This window comes from Phragmites australis, chromosome 10 (genome assembly GCF_958298935.1).
Source record: "Phragmites australis chromosome 10, lpPhrAust1.1, whole genome shotgun sequence".
Lineage (NCBI taxonomy): Eukaryota > Viridiplantae > Streptophyta > Magnoliopsida > Poales > Poaceae > Phragmites > Phragmites australis.
In genome coordinates this window covers 7,578,417-7,602,771 of record NC_084930.1, presented here as the reverse complement: position 1 = coordinate 7,602,771, position 24,355 = coordinate 7,578,417, and the positions used below count along the sequence as shown (strand labels likewise).

Sequence of the window (24,355 nt, the reverse complement as noted above, 5' to 3'; positions counted from 1 at the left end):
TGGAGGTGGTTGTATCTTGTCCTTATCAGGAATCAAACCCTAAGTTTGCTCATTGTTTGTCGCATCAAGATAGAATTTTTTTTTAATGATAGACGATGTAGTCATCAACAGCGAGAAGTCTGTGATGACTCGTGTGGTGATGCGAGTATGTGTATGAATCTACGAGTTGTAATGATGTTTCTAAAGAAACAAAGTCAACTCAAAAAGAATAATGGAGGGCGCCCATAGAGATAAAACAAGGCCAACCCATACCAGAGACGTCAAAAATAGCCAACACTAGATGAAGTTGGAGCAAACTAAATAAAATAATAAATGGTCCCTTCTTTACTCTAAAAAATTAGTACCATTCTCAATTGTTTGTTTCTTTTTTAGAGCAATTGTTTGTTTGTTTTATAGTACCACACAGAAAACAAGCAAGTCTGAGGCTCCCATGTGGAGCTGGAATAGATTAGCTTGTAATGTATATAGTTAATTAAGTTTTCATGAGCACTTAATGGACACAGCAACTAAAGCTTGGCATCTTAGAACGTGCAAGGTGGTGCCACCGTGCTTAGCTAATCCATTGTGGCTCTTAGCCAATTGGATGCGGCAGAGAAGTTAAAGGGGTGGGGAGGGGGGGAATTCAAGACATTTTCTGGAAAAAAAAACTGATAACAAATAGAGATAAAGGTTAATCAACATCAAACGTCAACTTTGTATCTCCTCTTAGCCAACTTTGTTCAGGGAGTCCCAACCTTGTATATATATCATTTTCAATTTGTGTTTTCTTCATCCTTTATCTTAAGTATAGACTACCGTAGTGATGCTTCCCCATATAGACTTGGTGTGAGTTGCCCTTCTTGGAGCTAGAGAGTCACATCATCGATCATTCTTATTGTTCGTCATCATGTTCGGCTTCTTCAATTCTATGAATGCTCGACTCCCATTTCTCCCAAACTTTCTTATTGCCCAACTATTTCTGTCGCTCAAATCCCCGAAAAGCATTTGACGTTGTTGAAACCTCCAAATCTACGGTCCATGGTAACATATAATTCTATAAGGTTGAACGGGGGCGATACTTGCTATCGTTGTTGTTGAAACCTGCATATGGAAGCTCCATCTTGCAGTCTCCAAGTGCTCTTGAAGCTGCGAAGACTCCTTGTTCTTGTTCTTACTCCTTGCAGCCGACAATCGCTTACAGACTTGTTCATTTTCTACTCTAGCATTGTCCCAAGGAATTTCAATTGTATAATAACCTTTTTGTAAAAACTGGGAGAGGGCTAAGGCCTCCTTGCCTTAAAAAAAATGCCAATTCACTTAAATGCTAGCTCTGAATTTATACATTAGTTTATGCTTTACTGTGGTTGTTTTCTTCATAGTTTGGTGCATCCCCTGCAAAAGGGCTTATAGTTAGGCAATACTTGAAAAAGAAAAAGAAAAGGTGATGGACAAGTTGAGAAGATGTTTCGTAACTACAATAATCAAATGGATATCGTGCAAGCATAATATCTTTCCAGTATTATTTGCTTTAGATGGCTAGCTAGCACTGAATTTATTAAGACTTTCCTTTTCCATACTAGAAGCTCTAGCTTTTTTTTTTTTCTTTTGTGGTGGAACTGGAAGTTCTGGCTTGTGTGCACTTTTATAATTTTTTTGCAAGTAAGCTTGTGTGCATTATTAATTTCATTATATATTTTTGCAACTTGACAATTTGACCAGCACAGTTGGAAAACCTTAGCCTGGCAAATAACTGAGACTCAACACAGCTCGCAAGTGCGGCATTATTAGCTGCATGTACGAAATCAACTCCACATCCATCTGGTGTAATAATAATTTAGAATTCAAACAAAAAATAATCGTGTACTATATTTCTAGCTTTATCTGGAAAGATAAATGGATTTAGTAATGCATACTCGCCGAAAGAACCGAGCTGTATGGCATCCCAAGACCACATGAAAAATAATGGGTTAGTCTAGCTTATCTGGACAGTCTGGCTTTAAGTCTTTAAGAATTCAGTGCTATCATCTGCACGAAAAAATATTACTCCACTACTGTATGTACATACGATGCTCGGTTGAATTTGCAATGCACGCTACTTTCCAGTTCACGAAACCAAACAGAACAAAGTCAAAAGATCACTGAACCTAACTTTATCACCCGACTCTCACAAAAAAAAAATTATCACCCGAGAATTTCTTAATTTTCCTTGATTAGTTCTCCATAATTCTGACATAGGCAACTCAAGTACTGCAGTTAGCACTACACCATACTCATCTAAACCACGGAAAAAATACTAGGTTATAATGTTTCGTGTGAAATTTCTATAAAATTCCGGCACTTAAATGAGGCAGTTCATCATATCCCGCTGAAGTGCCATTCAGTTCAAACTCTTCCCCGCTGAGGAGCAATTCTCAGTTAACACTCAATGATACTTGCTTCTCAGGTAATTGACTGTTCATTGTTACTACCTCTATTCGTAAATGTATATGGCATTATGGAACGCGCGTGCAGTCAAAGCTTTTGGACATGAAAATTGATTAAAGAAAAACTATTTGGATTGGTCAAATGGACATGGTATCACTAGATTTGTTGTGAAAAATATTATCCTAATACAACAATTTTACAATTTATTATTATTATAGAATAAATTATAAATATTATCATATTAAAGACTATGTCGATATCTAAAACATTATACATTTACGGATGGAAAAAGTAATTACTCATCAAGACACAGGAAACAAAGTGGGGCTAAAAATTTCACCTGGTTGATGCGAGCGAGCAGGGACAGGGACAGCGAGACAAGTCCAGATTGGTGGTTAGCTAGAACGGCGACAAGATAGGCTTTGTCTGCTTCAGGCTCCGTGCAGCTCACTAAATTTAATTTAAGCTGTGGCTTAAGTAATTTGCGGAGGAAAATTAAATTGATTAACCGAGTAAGCACGGGCTAAAGCTGCCTCGGGGTGCGTGGCCGCTTATGCGTTGCTTCCAAGCCCCCGAATGGTCTCACAGAGCTGTTCATGAGTGCGATCGGATCAAAGCGAGCGCCACCTCTGTGTTGCCACACATTCCCATCGTCTTCGTGGCAGAGATCCCTATTGCCAGACGGCCATTTCTTAGTCGAGTGGGTAACTGCAGAGCACGAGCTCACTTGGGATGATCAGTTGCATGGTTTTCGTGATTCCAAAACAAAATAGTATCCCCATGTGAAGATTCGGAGTATACCTCCAGTCGCTGACAGTGAGGAACCCAGCTTGAAAATATTGGTAGGTGAAGACACACAACAAGCTTTATCAATAAAAAAGCGAACGGCATATTTATATCGGAGACGCATTAAACATTTAAGTAGACTATAAACGATAAATTAATAGTATGGAAGAAAAATAAACCATGATTTTTGCAACATATAGTACCCAAATAAATGATAAATCTATCAATTTTAATAATAAATCAACTAGTTGGTGATAATTAGGAGATCATATATTGCAAAGAATAGTGAACAATGTGAGAAGACATATTGCTAGTAAAATACTAAGCACAACTAGGTCTTTTAGTAGGCTTAGGCAAGCTCATTTTTCTTTCTTTCATGACTTAAAAAGTCTTGTTAACCTTATCCGAGTCGACCCTAAAAGCACCTTCTCAATGTAGCACAAACTCAAATCACTAAGCCACTCATCAGACATTCTATTGTGTAAATCAGTCTTGATTATCTTCATAGCCAAGAAAGCTCTTTCAACCGATATTATTGCTACTAGAAGTAGCAATGCTAACTCAATGATGAGATAGACCAATGGAAAAATAAAATATTTTTCAGTTTGAACCAACTTTATGGCCAAACTTCCAAGATCATGACAAGCAATGAAATCATTAACTCTTCGCACATGTAGAATGAAGGTCTCAAGTTGATTCCTTATAAGCGAACGATTAGCAATTGAGAAATCTTGATCATAAATCTTCGTTAGACAAGTAATCTTATCAACATCAAATCTGGAGAATGAGTCTCTTGGATCAAGATAAGATATACAAACTAGTAACTCTGATGATACCTTATTGAAACAATGATCCATCTCACCAATAATAACATTAAGAGTAGCAAAGAAAGTATTAACATAGTAATGATGCTCTTAAATTATTAAGTCCCCAACAAGTCTTGATCTACCCTATCTTAGTATCAGCTCATTCATATTTGGCAATGGAAGCCTTTTTGCAACACAAAATGATTTGACTTCTTCAAGTAACAATTCTCAACCTTCATTTCTCAATGTGATCAGACGTGTTTTCACATTAACAAGCAATGACATAGCCTGAACAATATTTTGATCATTTCTTTGCAGCAAGAGAGATAACTCATTTGTAATACAAAACACTTTCAACATCGACTTTATATTCAAAACAAAGGAAAAAAAAACTCTCCATTTTGCGCACTAAACCAGCTGCTCGACCAGGACTACCCTCATCCCCATGAATCATGAAAAACACCCTCACCACAGAATCTCACATTGACTCAATACGAACTAATGTTGTGAAATGAGAATCCCATCGTGTATCGTCTTGTCTAACCAAGTTGTACTTTGATTCTTCCCCTTTCTAGAAAAAATTTCACCACTCAACAACTTATCCAAAATGTTATCGCAATGATGCGCAATTAACTTATCCTTCCTCTGGCAAGATGAACTGGCACTGGTCACAATCAAACTCATCTAGTTGAAGAAATTAGCAAAATATGAACAACATGTTGAAATGGAAACAATGACCAACTGCAACTGATGAGCAAAATAATGAATATAGAAAGCATAAGGATTCTCATCACGAATTTACTTTTGCAAACTATTGAATTCATTTCTCATATTTGAAGCTCCATCATATCCTTGTTGTTGTAGTCTAGCAATATATAAACCATATGTAGCAAGCATCTCAAGCAAAGCTTTCTTTAATGCATTTGATATTGTACCTGGCACATGTTTAAGATCAAAAAACTTTCCACAACCATTCATTTATTGTTCACAAACCTACAGGACATATGATACAATTAGATGAGTAACACAAAACTTCTTAATAATTAATATAATGCATAAATATGTAATAACTAACCTCACAATCACAGTCATTTGCTCTGCTACTAAGATATTACGAGATTCATCAATTAGAACAGAGAAAAGATTATCACAAATCTCTTCCTTTATCACTCTACTAATCTCTACAGCAGGAGCTTCAGTAAGGTCCTTTTGAATCTTGGATGAAGTTATTTGGACATTAATTAGACACAACTCCTCAAATACAACTCTTAACTCCTCATTTTTTTTTCTTTTTATACCACTCAAGCATCTCTAAAAACTTCCCCCTATTTAAGGAAGAAGGAGACTCATTGTGTCCACGGAATACATGAGCTTGTGCAATGAAAAAAATTTGCAACAGCTAAAGAAGTTGTCACACAAATTTCACATTTCACTTCTACATCTTTACTATTAGACTCCAATTTATACCCGATACTTGCCCTTCCATTCCTAAAATCCTCGCAGACTGTCCTTTCTCTATTGTGGCAACTAATTGGTACATCAATTACAGCGCGGCGAATGATGGACCTAGGCAAACACCGAAGCTAGAGGAGAAGAGGGTGGGGGCCTCCTCACCGGAGATACGTAGGACGGCTGCCCAACCTTATCCTGCTAAAAGGTTCACCACTGCTCGTAAATATAAACCGTCTTAGTCTAGCAAAATTGATTCATATTCTATAGCACTTGCTATGATACACTCAGAAAACATAGTTTTTTCGCTTGAATATCGTGAAATTACACTTCTGCTGCTAAATACAGCACACGCTGAATGCCTGTCCAGCCGATATAGAGGGAAGAGAAAGAGTGGAGGTACAGGAGACCGGCAAAATTACTTGTCACTGGCCTCTGGGCCTAAAAACGAGCAACGACATCTTACCGGCCCCTTTTTAGAGGATTCTCATTGGGCTCATTCTCGTATTGCATATTTGCATTCACAGGCTTCTTATAGGGACTGGTGGACCTTGTCAGGTCCGAGCATCTCTAGACTTTTCTTTCCTTTCCTTCTTGGACGTTGCCGAAAAGAGGGTGCACTCACCAGGAGGCTTCCTGAAAACTCGAGATCGGACAGGGAAGACGAAGACCGTCCGCTGTCCCCTCTCTCTTTTTTTTCTCCTTAGGATAACGCTGTCCCCTCTTCTTCCTGCTGGTTTGCGTCGTTTTCAGATAAAGGAAATATATTAATATGGTCTCTGCATTTTAGTGGGCGTATATATTCTAGACCCTTGTTCAAAGGACTATTTTGCTATGTGTGAACTGTAGATTAAAAAATATCTGTGCTGTAGAACATTGAGGGTCTCACAGTTAAGACCACGTATGAACAGTATACTATAGCAAAATTCTCTTTGTTCAAATTTAGTGGCCATATTCATTTTCCAAAGCAAAAATGTACAGTTATACCCTCATAAACCATGTGCATGCTAATTACTCTTCTTGTTGCTTCCCGAAGCGTTTGCACTTGCAGTCACGCGTGCATGCATGCATGTTATAGCATCCCAATGATCCATTTAAAGAAGCCCATCACTGACATTGGGCGAGAAAGAAGAACACAGTGGTCAAGATGGTGAAAGAACCCATCTGCAAGGTGGCCACGAACTCCGTCAATAAGTACATTGGAGACAAGAAAGAAACCATTAGTGAGATGCCAAGACTCCGCCTACCACGCTGATGACGAGAAGGAATCCGACCGAGATCTGGGAGATCTGTGCACAATGATACAAATTTGAAGCTGAGGCATCCATGCTCAACAAAGACAGACGAAACAGCGAAAGTTGAAGCGTACAAGGATTAACATTGTTGCCAAGACTGAGTTCAGGTATGGAATCATTTAGGCCTGAGAGATCTGTGTATGATATGAAAAATATGAAACGTAATTACTTATACTCAAGAAAAGACAAAAAAAAATAACAGAAGGTGTAACTTACTTAGGCTATCATTGTCTTTAGACAATGGCTCATTGAGATCTGGCACTATAGACTCCATTATTTCTTTGTTCAAGACTTCTAAGGCTCCATTTCTTCTTGCTTCTCTTGCTGCTCTCTTGTGTTGGTCTTGCACCATACACCATACTTATAGGATAGTGCTTGGCGGGTACATATAGTCTAAATTTTCATTTGAATGTTCATTAGGCGGCAGGCTAAAATTACTTTTGGAATTGCCTGAGGCGCCAACCTAATTTTTCAGCTGAACTAGTGCTAGTAGTTTGGTGGTAATTTGCATTAGGCAGTGATCTAAATTTTCAGCTAAACACCTTGCGCTAGTGGGTTCATTTGGTGGTACACAGGCATGCAGCTGTACTAGACTTTGAATGCGCTGCATGAGGAGATACGAGGCGACCAGAGTGAGCTGCATGCATATTTAAGGAATCAGTGAGGGTATTCAGGTCAATTTTGCTATCTCCTTGATCTTTGATCTTAAAACAAATAGGCCCACTAAATCTGAACCGAGAGAGTATTAAATAAGATCATACCTAACAGATTCTCTTTGCGACCCAGAATCCCTTCGCGAAGGGATTTTCGTTCCCCTCAGTACTCCAACAGTTTTTCTTTACGGTTCCTTTCACGAATGGATTTGTAAGGTCATTTTCTCCGGAACGAGATTATCTCTCTTTCTCTTTACGAATCTTTTTAAGGGAAGTTGTTGAAGATGAGGAAAAATAAAAGGAATAGAAATGGAGAAATGAATCAGAGGGAATGAAATGAAAGGAAAATGGTTAGGGATGATCAAAGTTCAATCGGTCCTAAGTTGTAGCAAAAATACTAATAAATAACAACAATTTGCTAAACAAAAGTATAATAGAAACGATAACTTCAAGCACAAATCTTATCAATAAACGTCCACCCATTCGCATTTGGAAAAAAAAAATCCACCGATCCTCGACGAAAATCTTCATAATAGTTGTCTTCATGATGCGTCATCTATCATGAGATTGTGTAACGGGAAATGGCAAGTGCAACAGATTCGCGGAGGTGATTGTCGGTTACTAATACTCTACTGATTACTAATTCAGAACGGGTCTTCAAATTACTCACGCTATACTGAGGCCGTAGGTTATGGAAGAAATTCAGACGAAACTTGCTGCTCAATTCTGCAGAAAATAGCAGCAGTTGTACAGTGGTCAGCTGTCAACCACTGAATCTGAATCACACTTGTTCGGAGTAGACACGGCATTCACACTATGAGATCACAGGTCATTTTGAGTAGAGACTTTTTTTTTTTGATGATTTTTTTAGTAGAAACTTGTTAGTGTAGACAACGTGTTTAGCTTTGCAACTGTCGCGTTGGGTTAGTTGTTGGCTGGTGAGGTGTTGGTAACTCTTGATGAATTCATTAATGGTGGTCTCTCCGGCCAAATCACCTTTTACATACGCGCGGCTCGTGAGGACAAGTGATTTATTTTCCTGACGAATTTTTCAGGTAAGTTTTGCAAAAGTTGGTCATGCAAGTGAGTAGTAGTACATATCGTGGCAGCGAATATCTGCATATATCGATTTTACTTTTACAATAATAATGCCTAAACCCAACAATCCGCACTCAATGCCCACTCAATACACACCGTATGACAAATAGCAGATAGAGCAGACACATCATGTCATCAGACAAATATTTAAAATTTAGAAGGTGCGATTATGTGACCGTATGAATATATATGAACATGCGATAGCCGCCGTGGCTAGGGCTCTAGGATTGGTACTGTCGAATATATGAGAAAATTGGTGTTTCTCAGTAGGGATTCGTCTGTTGCTAGGTTTAGAGGGAGGTCGGTGGGCCACCGTCGATCACAAGCGACGGAGGACGACCGGATGGGTGGTGCCAAGCAAAGATGGCCTGACAGAGCCAGATTAGCACGACGACGTACGGCATCGATAGATTCGACAGCGGGAGCGTCGTCGGAGATGGATGGAGGAGAACAAGAGGCCCACGCGGTGAGAGGAGACGCATGAGAGAGCAGGAGGTTGAAAAAGAGTGTAATGCCATTGAATGTCGTTTAGACCGAGGATGTCGTCTAAAAAAGAAAGAATAGACGTACGAAGTATATTAGCTGCCTTAAAAAAGATACTTTTGCATGCTATGAGGCATGACAGATGATTTGATTTTTTCCATTGCGTGTAACTCCATACTAGATCAATGAAAAGTAAAAAAAAAAAATACCATTGCTGCCAAAGTTAGGATTGAGGGGCTTACGGTGCAGTATGGAGGTACGGTATAATGTTGACGTGCGTAAGTAACAAGCTTATTGCATACTATGACGTCCATAAAAAAAGGTTGGAACAATAAAAGCCGGAAAAAAAAACGAGTTATTTTTCTACAGACTGTGCAGTCTACCTTAAAGATTTTTTATGGTATAAAACAGGAGTTAAACTTCTATCAGCTTCTTCCACCTATAAAATTTTATCACTGCACTACAAGCTCATCTGCAAAAAAAGCGGGTTATTGAAAGACAAAGGTAGAAAATTCCTCCCTAGAAGGAATTGCCAATCGGTGAGACAACGTCTGTCGTCAGAGTTCTTAATTATAGAAAATATTCCTTTTTATAGGAAAACGTCTGTCGTCAGAGTTCTTAATTATAGGAAATATTCCTTTTTATAGGAAAATAAAAGGTAATATTCTCTCACCTCCAGATGTAGCTAGAAGACGCATCTCCCTTTCAGAGAAAGGGGAGAGAGGCCCAAAGCCAGCAGCAACAGTTGTAAGCACAGAGAACCGAGAAGCTGCAGCAGGAAGAGAGACCTGCTCTTGTTGCATACTTGCATGGACGCATAGGCCGAGCCGCCGAGGAGAGACTCGCTGTTGTAGAACAAGACGCCTCGCATCCCCTACCGTTTCCGCGACCACAGCGTTGACTCATTCCGTGCCTCCCACTACCACCTCGGCCCCACGCCTCCCTAGCCCCACCCGTCAGTAACAGTAGCGCGGCGACCCCATAGATGGAAGCGCAGCAGCGGCAGTGTCCCCTTCCGGCTCCGGCTGGGAGCGCGGTGCGGACTTGCGCTGCGGTGTGTGGCTCGTGTTTTGGTCCGGGTCCGGGTCCTGGCTGGGCCTGTCCCAGGTCGAGTCCGGTTCGGATGGTCGGTGCCGGAGGCGTGGTGCGGAACCCTAACACTAGGGGCCGGCTATATTAGATGCTGGGGGGCGGCGGCGGTGGCGCGGGCCTGGGACTGGACCTCTCGGCGGTGATTCAGGCGGCGGTGGTCGGGATCGTGCTGTTCTCGGCGGCCGTCATCGCCGTGCGCCGCGCGGCTTCGCGCTACTTCGTCGTCGACGCCGCGGGGTTCGCCGCCTCCTACGACGATCACCACCACCACACCTCGTCCGCCTACCCGATGCCATCCCAGGAGAATCAGCAGGAGGGCCCCGCCGGCGATGAGACGGGGCCGTGCGCAAAGTGCGGCGGCCTCGCCTCCAAGAAGTGTTCCGGCTGCAAGCGCGTGCGGTACTGGTGCGTCTCCTCCTCGTCCTCCCTATAGTGCTGCGTGTGATCTTACATTCTTACTGAGTTCCAGCGGAATTTGTCGTTTCTGTTGTGTGATTTGGTGGTTGGTGCGGGCAATGTACCGGGATCTTGCACAGTTCTTGTCCTTCGCCCTCGTGTCTTTGATTATAAAATCCAATTAGTACAATTGTGCTTTGGTTTCTTGGAAAATTGGTGTTTCAGGTGAGTGGCTTCGTTGTTGTCCATGCGTGGGAATACACGTAATTCATGAAAATTTCTAATCTTGAGAGGTTCCTGAGTGGGGTTTCTGCAGTTTGCTTGTCTGGTGAGGGTGCTTGCATGTGAGTTGCAGACAAACGATGATCTTGCATGCTTGTCTGTGTGTTCATAATGGTCTAATTGATATTACATGATAAAATTTTGGTTTTTTTGCTGTCTTGAGTGAGGTTTCTTGTGCTGAAGAGGATTAAGCGTCTCATCGACTGGGTGTTTGGATGAGTGACCATGTGTGGCAGCACATGAGCAGCGTTACGATTATATTGTCTTTGAGATTGTTATGCTTTCACTGCTGCAAGAGATTGTGTGTTTGTTCCAGTGTGGAAGTTGTTGGGTGGTTTTCTCTGACGCATTTGAAGAATACAAAGAAGTTGATGTTGTGACTTGTTAGGTGGTCGTGTTTCAAATTAGTAACCCCCTTGCCAATTTTAATGCATCACAGTGTAGCGAAAATTTTCTTTGATGAAGTATAAGGAAACAAAGAGTTGAAAACAATGCTGAACTGGTGACCGAATGGAATTGCCCTTTGCTTTATATTTTCTGATTGTTTTGACTTGTTAGGTGGTCGTTTCAAATTAGTAACCTCCTTGCTAATTTTAATACATCACAGTGTAGCGAAAATTTTCTCTGAGGCCTATTTTGTGAAATATAAGGCACCATAGAGTTGAAAACAGTGCTGAACTGGTGACCGTATGGAATTGCCCTTTGCTTTATATTTTCTGATTGTTGTGACTTGTTAGGATGTCGTGTTTCAAATTATTAACCCCCTTGCTAATTTTGATACGTCATAGTGTACCGAAATTTTTCTCTGAGGCCTATTTGTTGAAATAAGACAACAAAGAGTTGAAAACAGTACTGAACTGGTGACTGTATGGAATTGCCCTTTGCTTTATATTTTCTGATTGCTGCATTCTATCAAAGTGGAGTGAAAAGTTGTATTCTTAAGCCTTTGTTCATCTATTTGCCTTGTGAGTTTTACAATTTTTTTGCTTATCTATCTAGTAGTATTATCATTGTGTTGTAGCCTTATAGCAATGAAGTTCATTTTCTAAGAGGTAATATGGTTGGTTTGATTAAAACCAAAATGGACTTCATTTGGGTGTAAATTGGGCGATTTTGTCCTGTTTGGCAATATATTGGTCTGTAGGCCATGTGGAAACTGTAAATTTTGATTTCTCAATGTGTTCTATGGCCTCGGTGTTGTTCATTATAACAATCAGTTGAATGGACTCATGAGCAGCCAAACAGATGATAGTAGACTGAAAGTTGTCCCAATTCTCATGATTGGAGTAGTCCATTTATTTTTTTCCCATCTAATTAGGCTTCCAAGGAACCAATGATATGCAGTCACGGAACCCTGTTTTATGATGTTATTTTATCACAATTCTGTTGTATTACTCTCGAGCATTAATCTTATAGTTTATGCTCTTTTCAGTTCTCAAGAATGCCAGACAAAGCATTGGCAAACTGATCACAAATTCAAGTGCAAGCAAATAAAATTTTTGGATCCTGCTGACAAGTTATCCTGTGGAGGTGAGGCCAACAATAAGAAATCATCTGGTTTCGGTCGCATCTCATTAGTGTCTGCCCGTAAAAAGTTAAACAAGGTAAGTGGCTATGCTCTTTAACCTAGAAATGTGTATGCATCAAGCATCCGCAACATTTTTTCATTTGTGTATCCCATACACAGGTTCTCTTTCCTTACGATGAATTTTTAAAGCTGTACTACTGGAAGGACTTTGATTTTGTACCTTGTGGGCTTATGAATTGTGGCAACAGGTACGATGGAATAATTCTATCTTCTGTTGCCATTTGTTTGCTTTACACCTGCCTCTTAAGTCCACCTGATACCCTTTCTTCTGTGCAGCTGCTTTGCTAACGTGGTTTTACAGTGTCTCTCATGCACGAGACCACTTGTGGCCTATCTGTTAGGAAAGGACCATAGCAGGGAATGTATGTGCTTGTCTACATTGAGTATACATCGACATCTAGTTCTATAATTAATGTTCAACATCTCTACATTTCAGGTTCTATGAGACATGAAGAATGGTGTTTCTTGTGCGAGCTGCAATGCCATATTCAAAGAGCTAATGAAAGTTTACACCCATTTGCTCCTATGAACATTCTTTCTCATCTGCCAAATATTGGTGGCAACCTTGGCTTCGGTAGACAAGAGGATGCTCATGAATTCATGACGTGAATTACTTCTTTGCTTGGTTTATATGGGTGGCTCTTTGTTGGATTGTCTTAAATGCTGTACGCTGTGTGTTATATGTGCAGGTTTGCGATAGATAAGATGCAATCAGCTTGCCTTGATGAATATGGAGGCGAGAAGGCTGTAGATCTTAGCATTCAAGAGACAACTGTTGTTCAGCACATATTTGGTGGACGGTTGCAGTCTCAGGTTTCTTGTTTTTCTACTTTGAATTTATGACAACAGTTTAGAATTGATGTGTTTGGCTTTCTTTTCCCTGTTTTTTTATTAGCTCTGGAGTTCTGACTCAGCTGTCTTCCATTATGCATATGTTACAATTTATCAAATGTAGTGTATAGCACCTAACTTGAAGGAATGTGCAGGTTCAATGTACTGCATGTGGAATGGTCTCAAACCGCTATGATAATATGATGGACTTGACAGTTGAAATTCAAGGTGACGCTGAATCCTTGGAGAAATGCTTGGATCAGTTCACTGCTGTAGAGTGGCTTGATGGGGATAATAAGTACAAATGTGATGGGTAAGTGTGGTTTTGTGCATGTGCACATTTCAAGTATCTGGACACGTACAAATCTTAGATGGGCAAATTTTGTAATTATGTCCATTTGTAGACCAGTTTGGCTTGAGCACATGCTGACATTAGCTTGTTCTTCCTAATGATCAGTACATGGCACAGATTGATATCCTTTATGCATGTTTAAATTTCTTGTAATGCATGGACATAAATTACTAAAAGTCTAAAATGTTACTGTATAGGCGTGAATACTTGAACTTGCCATATATTCATGTCATGTAAGGCCCTGGTGAGCTGGTAAACTATTCATATTATAGTTTTTATCATTTACATGTGCTGGTTAGTATAAAGCTGAAGACTTCGAATATGACATGTTTCTGGTATCATCCCTAGTCCTAACACTTTTTACGAGAGGAACATGGGAATCTTAACATCTCCCATCTGCCATACTTCAAGGAGCACAATTTTATAAATGCACATTTTCTTGCCACTTAAATTTTGGCCAGTTGCATGTAGCATTTGCTAGTTGAGGTTCTCGTATGAGATGTCTTCTAATATTATGTCGTAACCGGTGATAATTTTGCATAATTTCTTTCCAATCCTCTTCTTCTGTTAGTAAGGTTTCAATTTGTAGACTTCATTCAGATCAAAGTATTTAACATGCTTTTATGCAGATGCAATGACTATGTCAAAGCACGGAAGCATCTTTCAGTTCATCAAGCTCCAAATATACTCACCGTCACTCTCAAAAGATTCCAGGTCAGTACATCAGTTTGTTAGAATTATATCAATATCATTAATTATAACAACTTTGCATAACAAAACTTTCATGTGGCCATCAGAGTGGGAGATTTGGGAAACTGAACAAGAGAGTTACATTTCCGATGGAGTTAGATCTTACGTCGTACATGAGTAGCACTGATGGAAGTGACCTGTACGATCTCTATGCTGTTGTTGTTCATCTGGATATGCTGAATGCTTCATTTTTTGGCCATTATATATGCTATATCAAAGGTTATCGAGGAAGTTGGTATAAAATTGATGACCACAAGGTATGCTTTCACCTTTATGTTATTACCACACAAATAATCATGTCATAATTGCCAATTTATATGCTTGCTTGCATTTGCAGGTTATGATTGTTGATGAGGAGGAAGTGCATGCTCAAGGTGCTTATACGCTTTTATATAGCAGGTAATTGCTGTTACAGCAATTTTGATGCTACTTATTGTCTTCTATGTCAAATTTCGTTCAGGGGCGGTTAAAGGAAAAGCTCACATATGTAGCTCATGCCTCATGAGAATCCAATTCCACTTGTATATTACTGTTTGGTCTGAGCTTGTGTAGATAATATGTACTTACGTGCTCCTCTGTCTCGGAAAGTGAAAGATATGCAACACCCAATCACCAATGGAAAATATATCATCAAACGAACCTAAACCTTGCAGTATGAATTGCGATTATTAGTACGCAGCGACAAGCACATATCTGGTACCTGCTTTCTGTATGTTTATTGTTGGTTCATATGGTTTTAGCGGAACAGCTAAATGACGAAAAAAATATAATTACCTAACATTTCTTCACCCTTTTTGGGACATGTTTGTTCTCATTCTAAATTTGTAGATATTTTCACCATTTGATCCATGTTTTCTCATAATTTGTCGCTAGTACTTGTCTGAGATTGAGAGCAATGTGTGCTGTTCTGGACTTATGGGCTGACAAGCTTACCTTTTCCCATTTGACTCTGCAGGAGAATGGCCCGTCCCAGGCCACTTATTGCAGTTGAAGAACTGGTGAAACAGCAACAACAATGCATGGTGCTTCCTTCAAATGGGCAAAACTATCCAATACCAGAGGATACAACATTAACCTGTGAATCACCTTCAAAGTCTTCAGAAGATCTGTTAAAACAGGATTCTGAATTCAACAATGAATCTTTGCATAAAATGGACATCAAGGACCTAGAGTCAGACTTGGATCTACATATAAGCATTGAGGGCGACAAATCCAATGGCAATGAGAATCTACATTCGCCAGGTTCACCAGTATCACATGTTCTTGAAGATACTGGAGCTCCAGGTTCTCAATTAGAAGGCTCTACTTCCATGAGATCTGTTCAATTTGACCCTCCATTAGAAGGCGGTCCTACTACCCTGAGCTCTGTGCAATTTGGCAATTCTACGAGTGAAGCATCTTCAGTTCATTCCTTTGCAGAGCAATGCGAGTAGCCTGTCTCATGTATTGATTCAGTTGATTACATGCGCGTTGATACTGAAGCTGGCGCAGAAGTTGAGAGATGGAATGAGCGACCATCAGTCTTAGATGATTCAATTGGAAGGACAGACAATGAAACATCAGCCCCAACCTTGGCGAATGGGATGGCAGGAAAACCAAAACCACTATTTTCTCGTGGTTTCCTTGATAAGCCCTCAAGAAAGAGGTCTTCCTTTCCAGAAGAGGGTCACATTGGTGGCAATAGCGCTGGTTCCTCTCGGAAGTTAAATGGCCATTGCAAAGAACATCTCAACAGCTCAGAGAAAGGAGTTCTTGTCAACTCCTGTGGTGGCAACCCTTCCTCTGGAAGTGGGAAGTGCAACGGAGATATGATTGCAACGTCCAGTAATGGTAATTACTATGCAGTGAATGGTGATAAACAATCTAGCAATGACTCCTTGCATGCAAGCAAGCGAGATGTGCCTTTTGTTTCTGATGGTTTTAATCCAAGACCTTACAGGGAACCATCAGACATCAACACAAATTGCAGTAATACAAGCAGTGGTAAACCATTGAAAGCTTGCCAAGGGGACATGTCATTCTTGCATCGGGGCTTCCTTGAAAGGCCTTGTTCTAGAGGCCAATCAGTCAAAGTTGAGGAAGGCTTGGCATTTAGTAATGGCACATCATCATCCTTTGTGAATGGCAACATTAAGTCAAGTAATAACTCATCTTCTCGAACTGGCTTGTCTCCTGGATTTCTTACAAGGCATTGCAGGGAGTCTGCAGTCCTATGCACCTCTGCGAGCTGTATGCATGGTCTGGAAACAAGCTCTAACATTTCTATGGAGCACAAATCTAAAGGCACTGCAGTAGCGCTAGACCATATAGAAGATAGGTGGAGTTCAGATTGCAGAACGAATGGCTCTTTGTTGCAACTGAGAGCTTCAAATGATAATGCTATTGACCACCTTGGTGAAAATGGCCATGCAATTTTGACCATCGAGAATACCAGTTGTGAGCAAGTAAATGGCAGTAATGGAACTACTGATGTGAATGGTGTAGGTCACCAAAGGGATGGCGCTCCTGCCATGTTGGTCTCTGAGAAAAGCATGGGGTCTGAACATGATGGTTTGCGGCGAAGAGTAACCTCGAAATATTTTGAGCAGAATGGTATTGATGCCAAATAAAAGCAACGACTGCATGTCATAGCTGGTGAGAAGGGTGGTCATTAGAGCATGAAAATGGAAGGCTATGTGCTCATGTTGGCTAAATGTGTATAAACTGAAGGGTGATGAGCTAGGAAGTAAATGTTGGTTGATTGATTGCTTGAAACTGCAATTGAAGCAAGCATTGTTTCCTTGATAGTAATTTTACCTCTTTGCCACATGGCTCCCACTTGTCAGAGGGGTGGAGGGGTGTCTCTGGGCTTCCACACAATTTGCAGAAGCCCAGATGCTCCCCTAATGCCATGCTATTTTGCTGGCATTAGCATTAGGTACATAGCTGAGCGTAGGCTTACTTTTCCCCTTGTTGATCCATAGCTCAAATAAACTGTAATTGCTGACTCCCTTGTCATGAAAGCTGAATCAATTGTAGAGTGATAAGAGGAATTCTGATTGCGTTCGCCTTCATTTTGTGTCCCCTTTTTCTATGCATGATAAATCTTCTTGATCTTCACTGTGCTATGATGGATGAAACTTTGAATGTTCTTCTGGTCGCATCAAAATACTTGAATGTTCAATCGCCTTGATGATTTGCGGGCATTGATCTGGTGTAAATTGCCCGTTTTTGTTCATGTCAATGTAACCTACTATGTTTTTCTGCATTTGTGATGTAATAACTATGTGTTGCGTTGTTGGATGTTACCACCATCTCAAGCTGCTGTCCTGCACAGATCGGTTCAGGGCATTTCTACCAGACATTCAGGCTCCACTCATGCAATGTTATATTTTTCCTTTTTCATCGTCTACTTTCATAATTTACCGTGAGTTTACCACCCAGGGACTCTAAAAGATGAAAATTACCCTGAGTTAATCAGCCGTAGACTCCAGAGTTTAGACGCAAAGCTGTAAGCTGAAACTAAAATCTACTTGTTTTTTATTCTGATTATAGATTCTAATTATAAAACTAAAAAAAATGGTCATAGTTTAAAAGTTGATTTTTACAATTCACCAGAGTTGTACTCATGCTTTTTAAAACGGTAAGACGAAATGTGATAACTTACCCTTTTACAACATCTAGGCGTTGAGACGAGGTGAGGTGATGTTATAACTAACCCAAAAACAGCAAAACAACAGCAGAGAGGAGGAATAAAAAGGAAAAGAAAAGAGAATAAAAAGGAAAGGAAGGGAGTTGTATGCCCAACCTACTAACTAGCTCATACCGTGATGCCATGGATGCCCAATCCCCCCCCCCTCTCTCTCTTGTAGCAACAACAGTTGCCGCTCACTACCATTCTCTCACATCACAGTGCAGCACAACCGTTCATTACCCATCTCTCTCCGCTAACCAACCACTTCATCTTCCAAACGCTCCCATGCTTCATTGTTTCACCCCTTGCCAGATCAACGACTGCTGCCACCCCCTGTCAAATCAACCGTCGTCTCTTACAGGAGGGAGCACTACGCCGACCTTTGATGGGAATAAGACGGTGGTTACTTGGTCTTGCTTGTCGGTTCCCTTCCTACTATTTTTTCTTCCTCCCTCTCTCATTCTTCACTGTTTTTTGGTGAGGCATGGGCGATACCTTATAATCTCAAAGCGCCTTGTTGCCTAGACGATACCTTAAAATTTATGATTATACTATAAATTCTCATAATCTATAATCTAATAAAAAATAACTTATCCATACAATTTATATTGTGAACGTCTACAACGGAAATAATTCTACTATATAAAGCACGAGTTGGTTCGTACGTCACATCATCTCTCTTCCCAACTCCCACCTAATAAAAAACCAGATAAAAACCTCGCAAAACCATGAATGTCCTCATTCTTCAACCACCCGGAAACCCCCTCGAAAAACTGCCCCTACCTCCTCCTCCTCCAACCACCCACCCCGTCCGCCCCTATCCTACATGCCCCCATGTGTTTATCCATATTCACCTCCCTCGCCGAACGTCACATCTCTTCCTCCTTGGCCCATGCACGCACACACACACATCGACGAGGCTAACTGTCACGCAGGCCTTAGAATCGGGCCTTCCAATGGGAGGTTAGGGAGGAGGATGATATGGCCGACCACATTCTCTCCCTACACAGGCTCCCACCCGAGCCCAACACTGTTGAGCCACACTGCGGTCTTGGGATAGCTCCTGGCTCCATGTCACTACTAGACTATCTTATCCATTGGTCCTCCTTCCCCAACCACCTGCCCCAACATTCTCGCTGCCATCCGTGCCTTCCCCATCACCCTTCCCTCCCCATCGTGCCCCGATCTCATCCCAACCGATGGCAACGCTAGCACTTCATCCTCATCGCCGCTGATCCCATCGTCTACGCCGCTGCCTGTGTTGACCACCTCTTAGGAGGACAAGCTCTTCCTCGTCTTTTTCGATTTGGCCTCTATTGTCCGATTCGTGTAACTTCCATGCATTTGTTTGCTCAGATGCGACACACGGAGTGGAGATGGAGCCACCGATGCCACTTCTTCGACAGGTCCAGGGACTTGCTGCCATAGCCGGGTAGCAGTGGTGGGGAGCACTGGGTCGATGAGGTGCTGAGGAGGAGGTTCCATAGATTGGGTATGCCTTTGGTTTGGATTTCAAAGAATAAAATTGAATTGGGTTCAACATGCTCATGCTTTTTTTTTTCAATTTTGTGGTCATTTCTATTAGAATTTTACACTTGTTTTGTTGCAATAGTGCGTTGGAAGTATAAGCGATGGTGAGTGCATTGGAGCATCAGATGAGTAGTTTAATTGGCTGCTATTTGCATCTAAAGTTGATGTTGAACCACAAAATTTGGTGTAGTTTCTAAACGTCAACCTTGTTCTTCTGCAGCCGCATAAAAATATAGTAGACAATTTTGCCAGTGATACTCTTACTTATGCCTATTTCATGTTACTATAGGTATAGGAGAGGTCTTAATTACTTAAATTGTAGTTCAAATTGTTTTTAATGTGCAGATTTCGACTGTGAGGATGAGATGCAAAAGTAAAATTCTATCATCTGCTCATAACTAAGATCGCCTACTTTGTGTTTCTAAATTTGGATTTACTTGTGCAGAAAGAAGCTGACTCCTCATTTACTATATTCTCTCACCAAGCAGTAGGCTTCATTTTGAACAAGTTACATTTGTTTTTGTCATGCAGTTAATAGGTCAAACCAATAATATAACTTATCCATACTTTTTTTTATCCATTGAGCTATTAAGAAATTACATGTACTAACTTTATCACCAAATTCATAGTTGCTACAACCCAGACAAACCAACCAAACCGAGAATGTATCAGCTGCTACAACCCCTGTGTGTTGCTATGCTACCAACAACGATCAAGCATCCACCAGTAGATAATATAATGCATGCAATGAGAAATAAAAAGGAGAAGTTTCAGTGGACAATAAATCCTTTTCTTTTTCTTCCCTTTATTTAAGACTTTGTGTTTCATTGTATTCCATTTTTGTTCTTAATATGTGGACTGAGTTTAGATACAAAATTTTGTGCTAATATTTTTCATGGTCATCTGAACCCAAATTGATGGTAGCACAGGACATATTCGCCAAAGAAATGAGTAATTTTGGAAGACGTAGGTTATGAATCAGTTACCTTTGTATTGTATCTTCAGTTTTCACCATTTTATACAAGGATTTAAATGAGTGTTGTTTTATTAATTTGTGCTTTATAGATGTCTAATATTTTGAATTCGCATTTTCATTTTATCCGTAAGAATTTAAAAATTGTAATCGTATGTATTTTTTATTCCGTTACCATGCTCGGACACTTATAGGACTAAAAGGCACGTAAGCTTATAAAGGGCCACCCATCAGTGAAGGCAAACACGAACCTCCCGAGGGCAAAACAGTATTCCCCTTCTCCCGTCTGCTTCCACCTCCCTCTCATCCCACGTCACCTCGAGATCTCGCTTGGCCGCCATGGACGCGATCGACTCGGTGGTGGATCCCCTCCGTGACTTCGCCAAGGACAGCGTCCGCCTCGTCAAGCGCTGCCACAAGCCCGACCGCAAGGGTACGCACCCCGCTTCCCCATCCGCCGCCGCGTTCGAATCCTTGTAGTTGTAGTTTTGGTTCTGCCTTTGTCAGATCTGACGGTGCTTCGGTGCGATCTGGGTATGCAGAGTTCACCAAGGTGGCGGCGCGGACGGCGATCGGGTTCGTCGTCATGGGCTTCGTCGGCTTCTTCGTCAAGCTCATCTTCATCCCCATCAACAACATCATCGTCGGGTCCGGCTAGGTATGTGCGTCTCTGGTTCTCGTACTCGTTCCCCCTCCGTCAGATCCGGTTGTTTTGGTGTGGTTATTCGCCGATCTGCGGCGCGCGCTCCTGTCTGTGAGTCTGTGCATGCGGGTGGTCGGAATTGAGGGGTTTGGAGGCTGGGATGTGGTGGGGGTGGTAGATCTTGGCCGATCCGAGTATGGTTGTTCACTAAGATTGTGAATTTTGTGTTCGTGCTGTATGATTCGATTGGACGTAAACTGGTCACTAGATTTTACCTCGTGTATGATAGTTGATCAGATACTTTGTATCAAGTTGATTGAATAATTGATTGGTAGAATGTCGTTGTTGAAATTTACAGTAGTAACAGATTAAACTAGTTGTTGATTCCAACAGGTTGCTGCGAACTTGTAGTGATGTTTTGGATGTCAGCCTTAAGTTACTGCCAGTTTGTAGTTCATCAGTGGAGTTCGGAGTACAACTAGAAAAGTTACTCCACCGTTCCTTGCTATTGTTCAATGACTATAATCCTCCACATGGGACCTATAACACCTTGTCCAATTGTCCAACTCAACCATTACCAAGCCCAAGGTAATTGTAGTTGTACCAGCCCTTGATTAATTTTTGTCTTCCGAACTACATCTCTTTTGCACTTTCCATACTTCAAACTAGGTGGTTCAAGCTGATGTATGCTGGCAATTTTGCCCCTCCAAATAAGGAATTTCCTCTTAAACGAAACCTGATCTACTGTAGAATTAACTGATTATCGATTACGCTGAATTTTTTGTGGATACTTGTGTGCTTGCACATGTATGGATGCATAATAAGGTGCTTTCATCTAGAGTGGTTGCCTATTTGCCTCTTTGAACAAATCATATCATGCCTGATCCTGTTTGAGGAATTGTGATCCAGTTTAACTTCACCATTTGAGGGACAAGCCTTGCCTTCCTTACTAGAGAGTATTTAGGCTAAAAGAGTGTCAACTGGTCAACTCTAGGATCAGCCATGATGTTAGAATTTTGAATTTATTGTGACAATATGATCGAAATATTGTGTTATTCCTTTTTGACTGTAGCTTACTGCATGATCTAATAATGCATGGCTTATCTGTGTGTAAGCACAACCTGTGTCATCTTTTTGCCCTAAAGAGCAATGCTCGGATGTCATCATACCACAGATGTTCTGTTACTGATGACATTACTGTAGAACGTATTGAACCCATCAATTTCACTTTACGTGTAAACAGCGTCAGTGTACAGTCAATTCGCATAACATAAGAGTAATCCCCAGTTCCCCACATTACCTTCCTGTTCTTATTTGAGCATGACCAGTGTACTAACAGCTCGTCCTCTTATGCAGGCATTGAGTCTTACAGAATGACTAGCATGGGAGTAGTGCAACACTTTTGAGGAGAGCAGAGGATAACGAGGATCTTGGTCATTAGCTAAGTATTGTTAAAGACAGTTTTCGTGTGTTTGTTGAGCAATCGTCGTACTGTTAAGACTTAAGAATGTCTGTATACCTTATTCTGCGTAGACCTTGATGAAGTAGCGAGCTATGAAAGAAAGTTTCGTACTAATCGTCGTTCCGTATGAGCTGCGTTTTCACTCTGCTGGTAGGCTGTCTTCGGTGATGGTAACCACGGAATAGTACATCGTAGTTGCCGGACGTGCGCGTTCGGAGCTTCAGCGAGACAGCATGCTGGAATTATTCGCCTGTGTCCTCGCCGAGCACGGGTTCTGTTAATACCCAGTAGTTGGCATCTACAGGTTTATGCGCTTCTGAAACTTGATGTCGAAACGTCATATGCTTCAGCAGGTAGCCTCTATTGTTCTGCACTACGGATTTACACGTAATAGCCAGTGTTGTAGAGAGTGGTGACAAGGGCGACCTATACGTGGAAATCCGAGTGACAAGGCATGGGCAGATTTTCCGGGATGGGGCCTCGTTCATCAAAATTTTTTTTTTTTGGATCGGGCTCCGGTTTGATTTGAACACCTACCCGGCCCAACCTGCTAGTATTATTTTTATATTTTCTAAATCAAAAAATTGTATATATATGCGTCTGATCAAAACAATTTTTCAAAATAGACATATATTTATAATTTTTATTTAAAAATATAAAAATAAAGAAGTGTATAGGTATAAGTCTACCTGTGTAGTGTACAGGTCTTCATATTGTCTTCGGTTGCCGGGCCTTATTGCTGTAACGGGTCCGCCTCGCCATGGCAATTTTATTTATTTATATATTTTATTTTTTCAATATTTGTAAAATTACATCAGTTATTTTAACAAATTATAAGAATAGACTACCATCGTGCGAGATCAAGAATAGATGGGACCTTAAGGGCCTTGCAAGTCGGAAGTTTAAAAAATATACGGTTAGACCATGTCTCACCCGTTCAGCGGAAAAGATCTTGCTCTCGTCTACTGAATGTGCGAGCACACATATGTTCATCTAGCTTGTGCTGTGTATGCGTACATGTGTTTTTTTCTTCATTTAACTCTCAATTTTATATGAGAGTATACGAGTGGCCCAAAGATTCTAAATATTTTTATGTGTAAATTAGAGCTCACTAGCAACCCATTTTAATTAGTTTGATCCAATAAGTCTAAACAAATATTTAATTAAAATTCTCTAAAGAAGCCTACTTTTATAACTTCTAATAATTTTTAGTGCCTCAAATAAATTTCCAAAAATCAGGAAAATTCACTAATATTCTTCTCATGTGATATACTAATTTCTAAAATGTTTATAACCCTAGGTTATTTGGTTAAAAAAATGAGTTCCTTCGTAATTAATGTTGTATGTATGCGTATTTTTATCATTTCATGTGATATTATCTTTTTAATTCAATTTGAATTCAAACATGCATAAATTCATCCAAATACTGTACAATTAAGAGGTAAGTTCACTAAAAGATTATCATAAAAAATACACCTAGTAACCTAGGGTAAATTCACTACAAAATTATCGGTGCAATGTGATATAAACTGATAGATAGTTGAGTAGATAACTCATATACATAAACTTAGAAAGTATAATCATAAAAAATAACTAATATGGCTTCATAAATTACAAGTTTGCAATGTAGGATAGGGATAACTTATACGTATAATTTACATAAATAATTGAAAGGACAAAACTAAATAATGATAATAATAAAATAACTGAAAGGATTTGGATTCAATGTCTAACTTATAGTTGAACTAAAACAATTGAGACATATATATAGCACATGATAAGTTGCAAATATAATACATGAATAGTAGTA

The 24,355-nt window shown here is 40.4% G+C and overlaps 2 protein-coding genes across 2 annotated transcripts; both read left to right on the top strand.

The window, feature by feature from the left end:
* The first annotated feature begins 9,733 nt into the window (after nucleotides 1–9,733).
* LOC133930028 (ubiquitin carboxyl-terminal hydrolase 19-like) lies at nucleotides 9,734–17,296 on the top strand. The gene is given in 11 exon segments (XM_062376717.1): nucleotides 9,734–10,470; nucleotides 12,176–12,347; nucleotides 12,431–12,519; nucleotides 12,608–12,693; nucleotides 12,768–12,936; nucleotides 13,021–13,144; nucleotides 13,318–13,475; nucleotides 14,144–14,228; nucleotides 14,312–14,521; nucleotides 14,602–14,663; nucleotides 15,220–17,296. Coding segments are annotated over 11 exon segments (3,126 nt in total). The 5' UTR covers nucleotides 9,734–10,153; the 3' UTR covers nucleotides 16,874–17,296.
* A 3,376-nt stretch (nucleotides 17,297–20,672) lies between these two features.
* On the top strand, nucleotides 20,673–22,659 carry LOC133883610 (protein transport protein Sec61 subunit gamma-like). Its single transcript, XM_062322985.1, has 3 exons — nucleotides 20,673–20,873; nucleotides 20,983–21,098; nucleotides 22,440–22,659. Exons 1-2 carry the CDS (start codon nucleotides 20,780–20,782, stop codon nucleotides 21,096–21,098), a joined length of 210 nt encoding a protein of 69 aa, XP_062178969.1. The 5' UTR covers nucleotides 20,673–20,779; the 3' UTR covers nucleotides 22,440–22,659.
* The last annotated feature ends 1,696 nt before the right edge of the window (nucleotides 22,660–24,355 follow it).

What these genes read in the sequence shown, in the direction of transcription:
- LOC133883610 (XM_062322985.1), top strand. Translation starts at nt 20,780, where the DNA reads ATGGACGCGATCGACTCGGTGGTGGATCCCCTCCGTGACTTCGCCAAG. An exon ending in CCACAAGCCCGACCGCAAGG is followed by an intron (nt 20,874 to 20,982) that starts GTACGCACCCCG and finishes CTGGGTATGCAG; the next exon opens with AGTTCACCAAGGTGGCGGCG.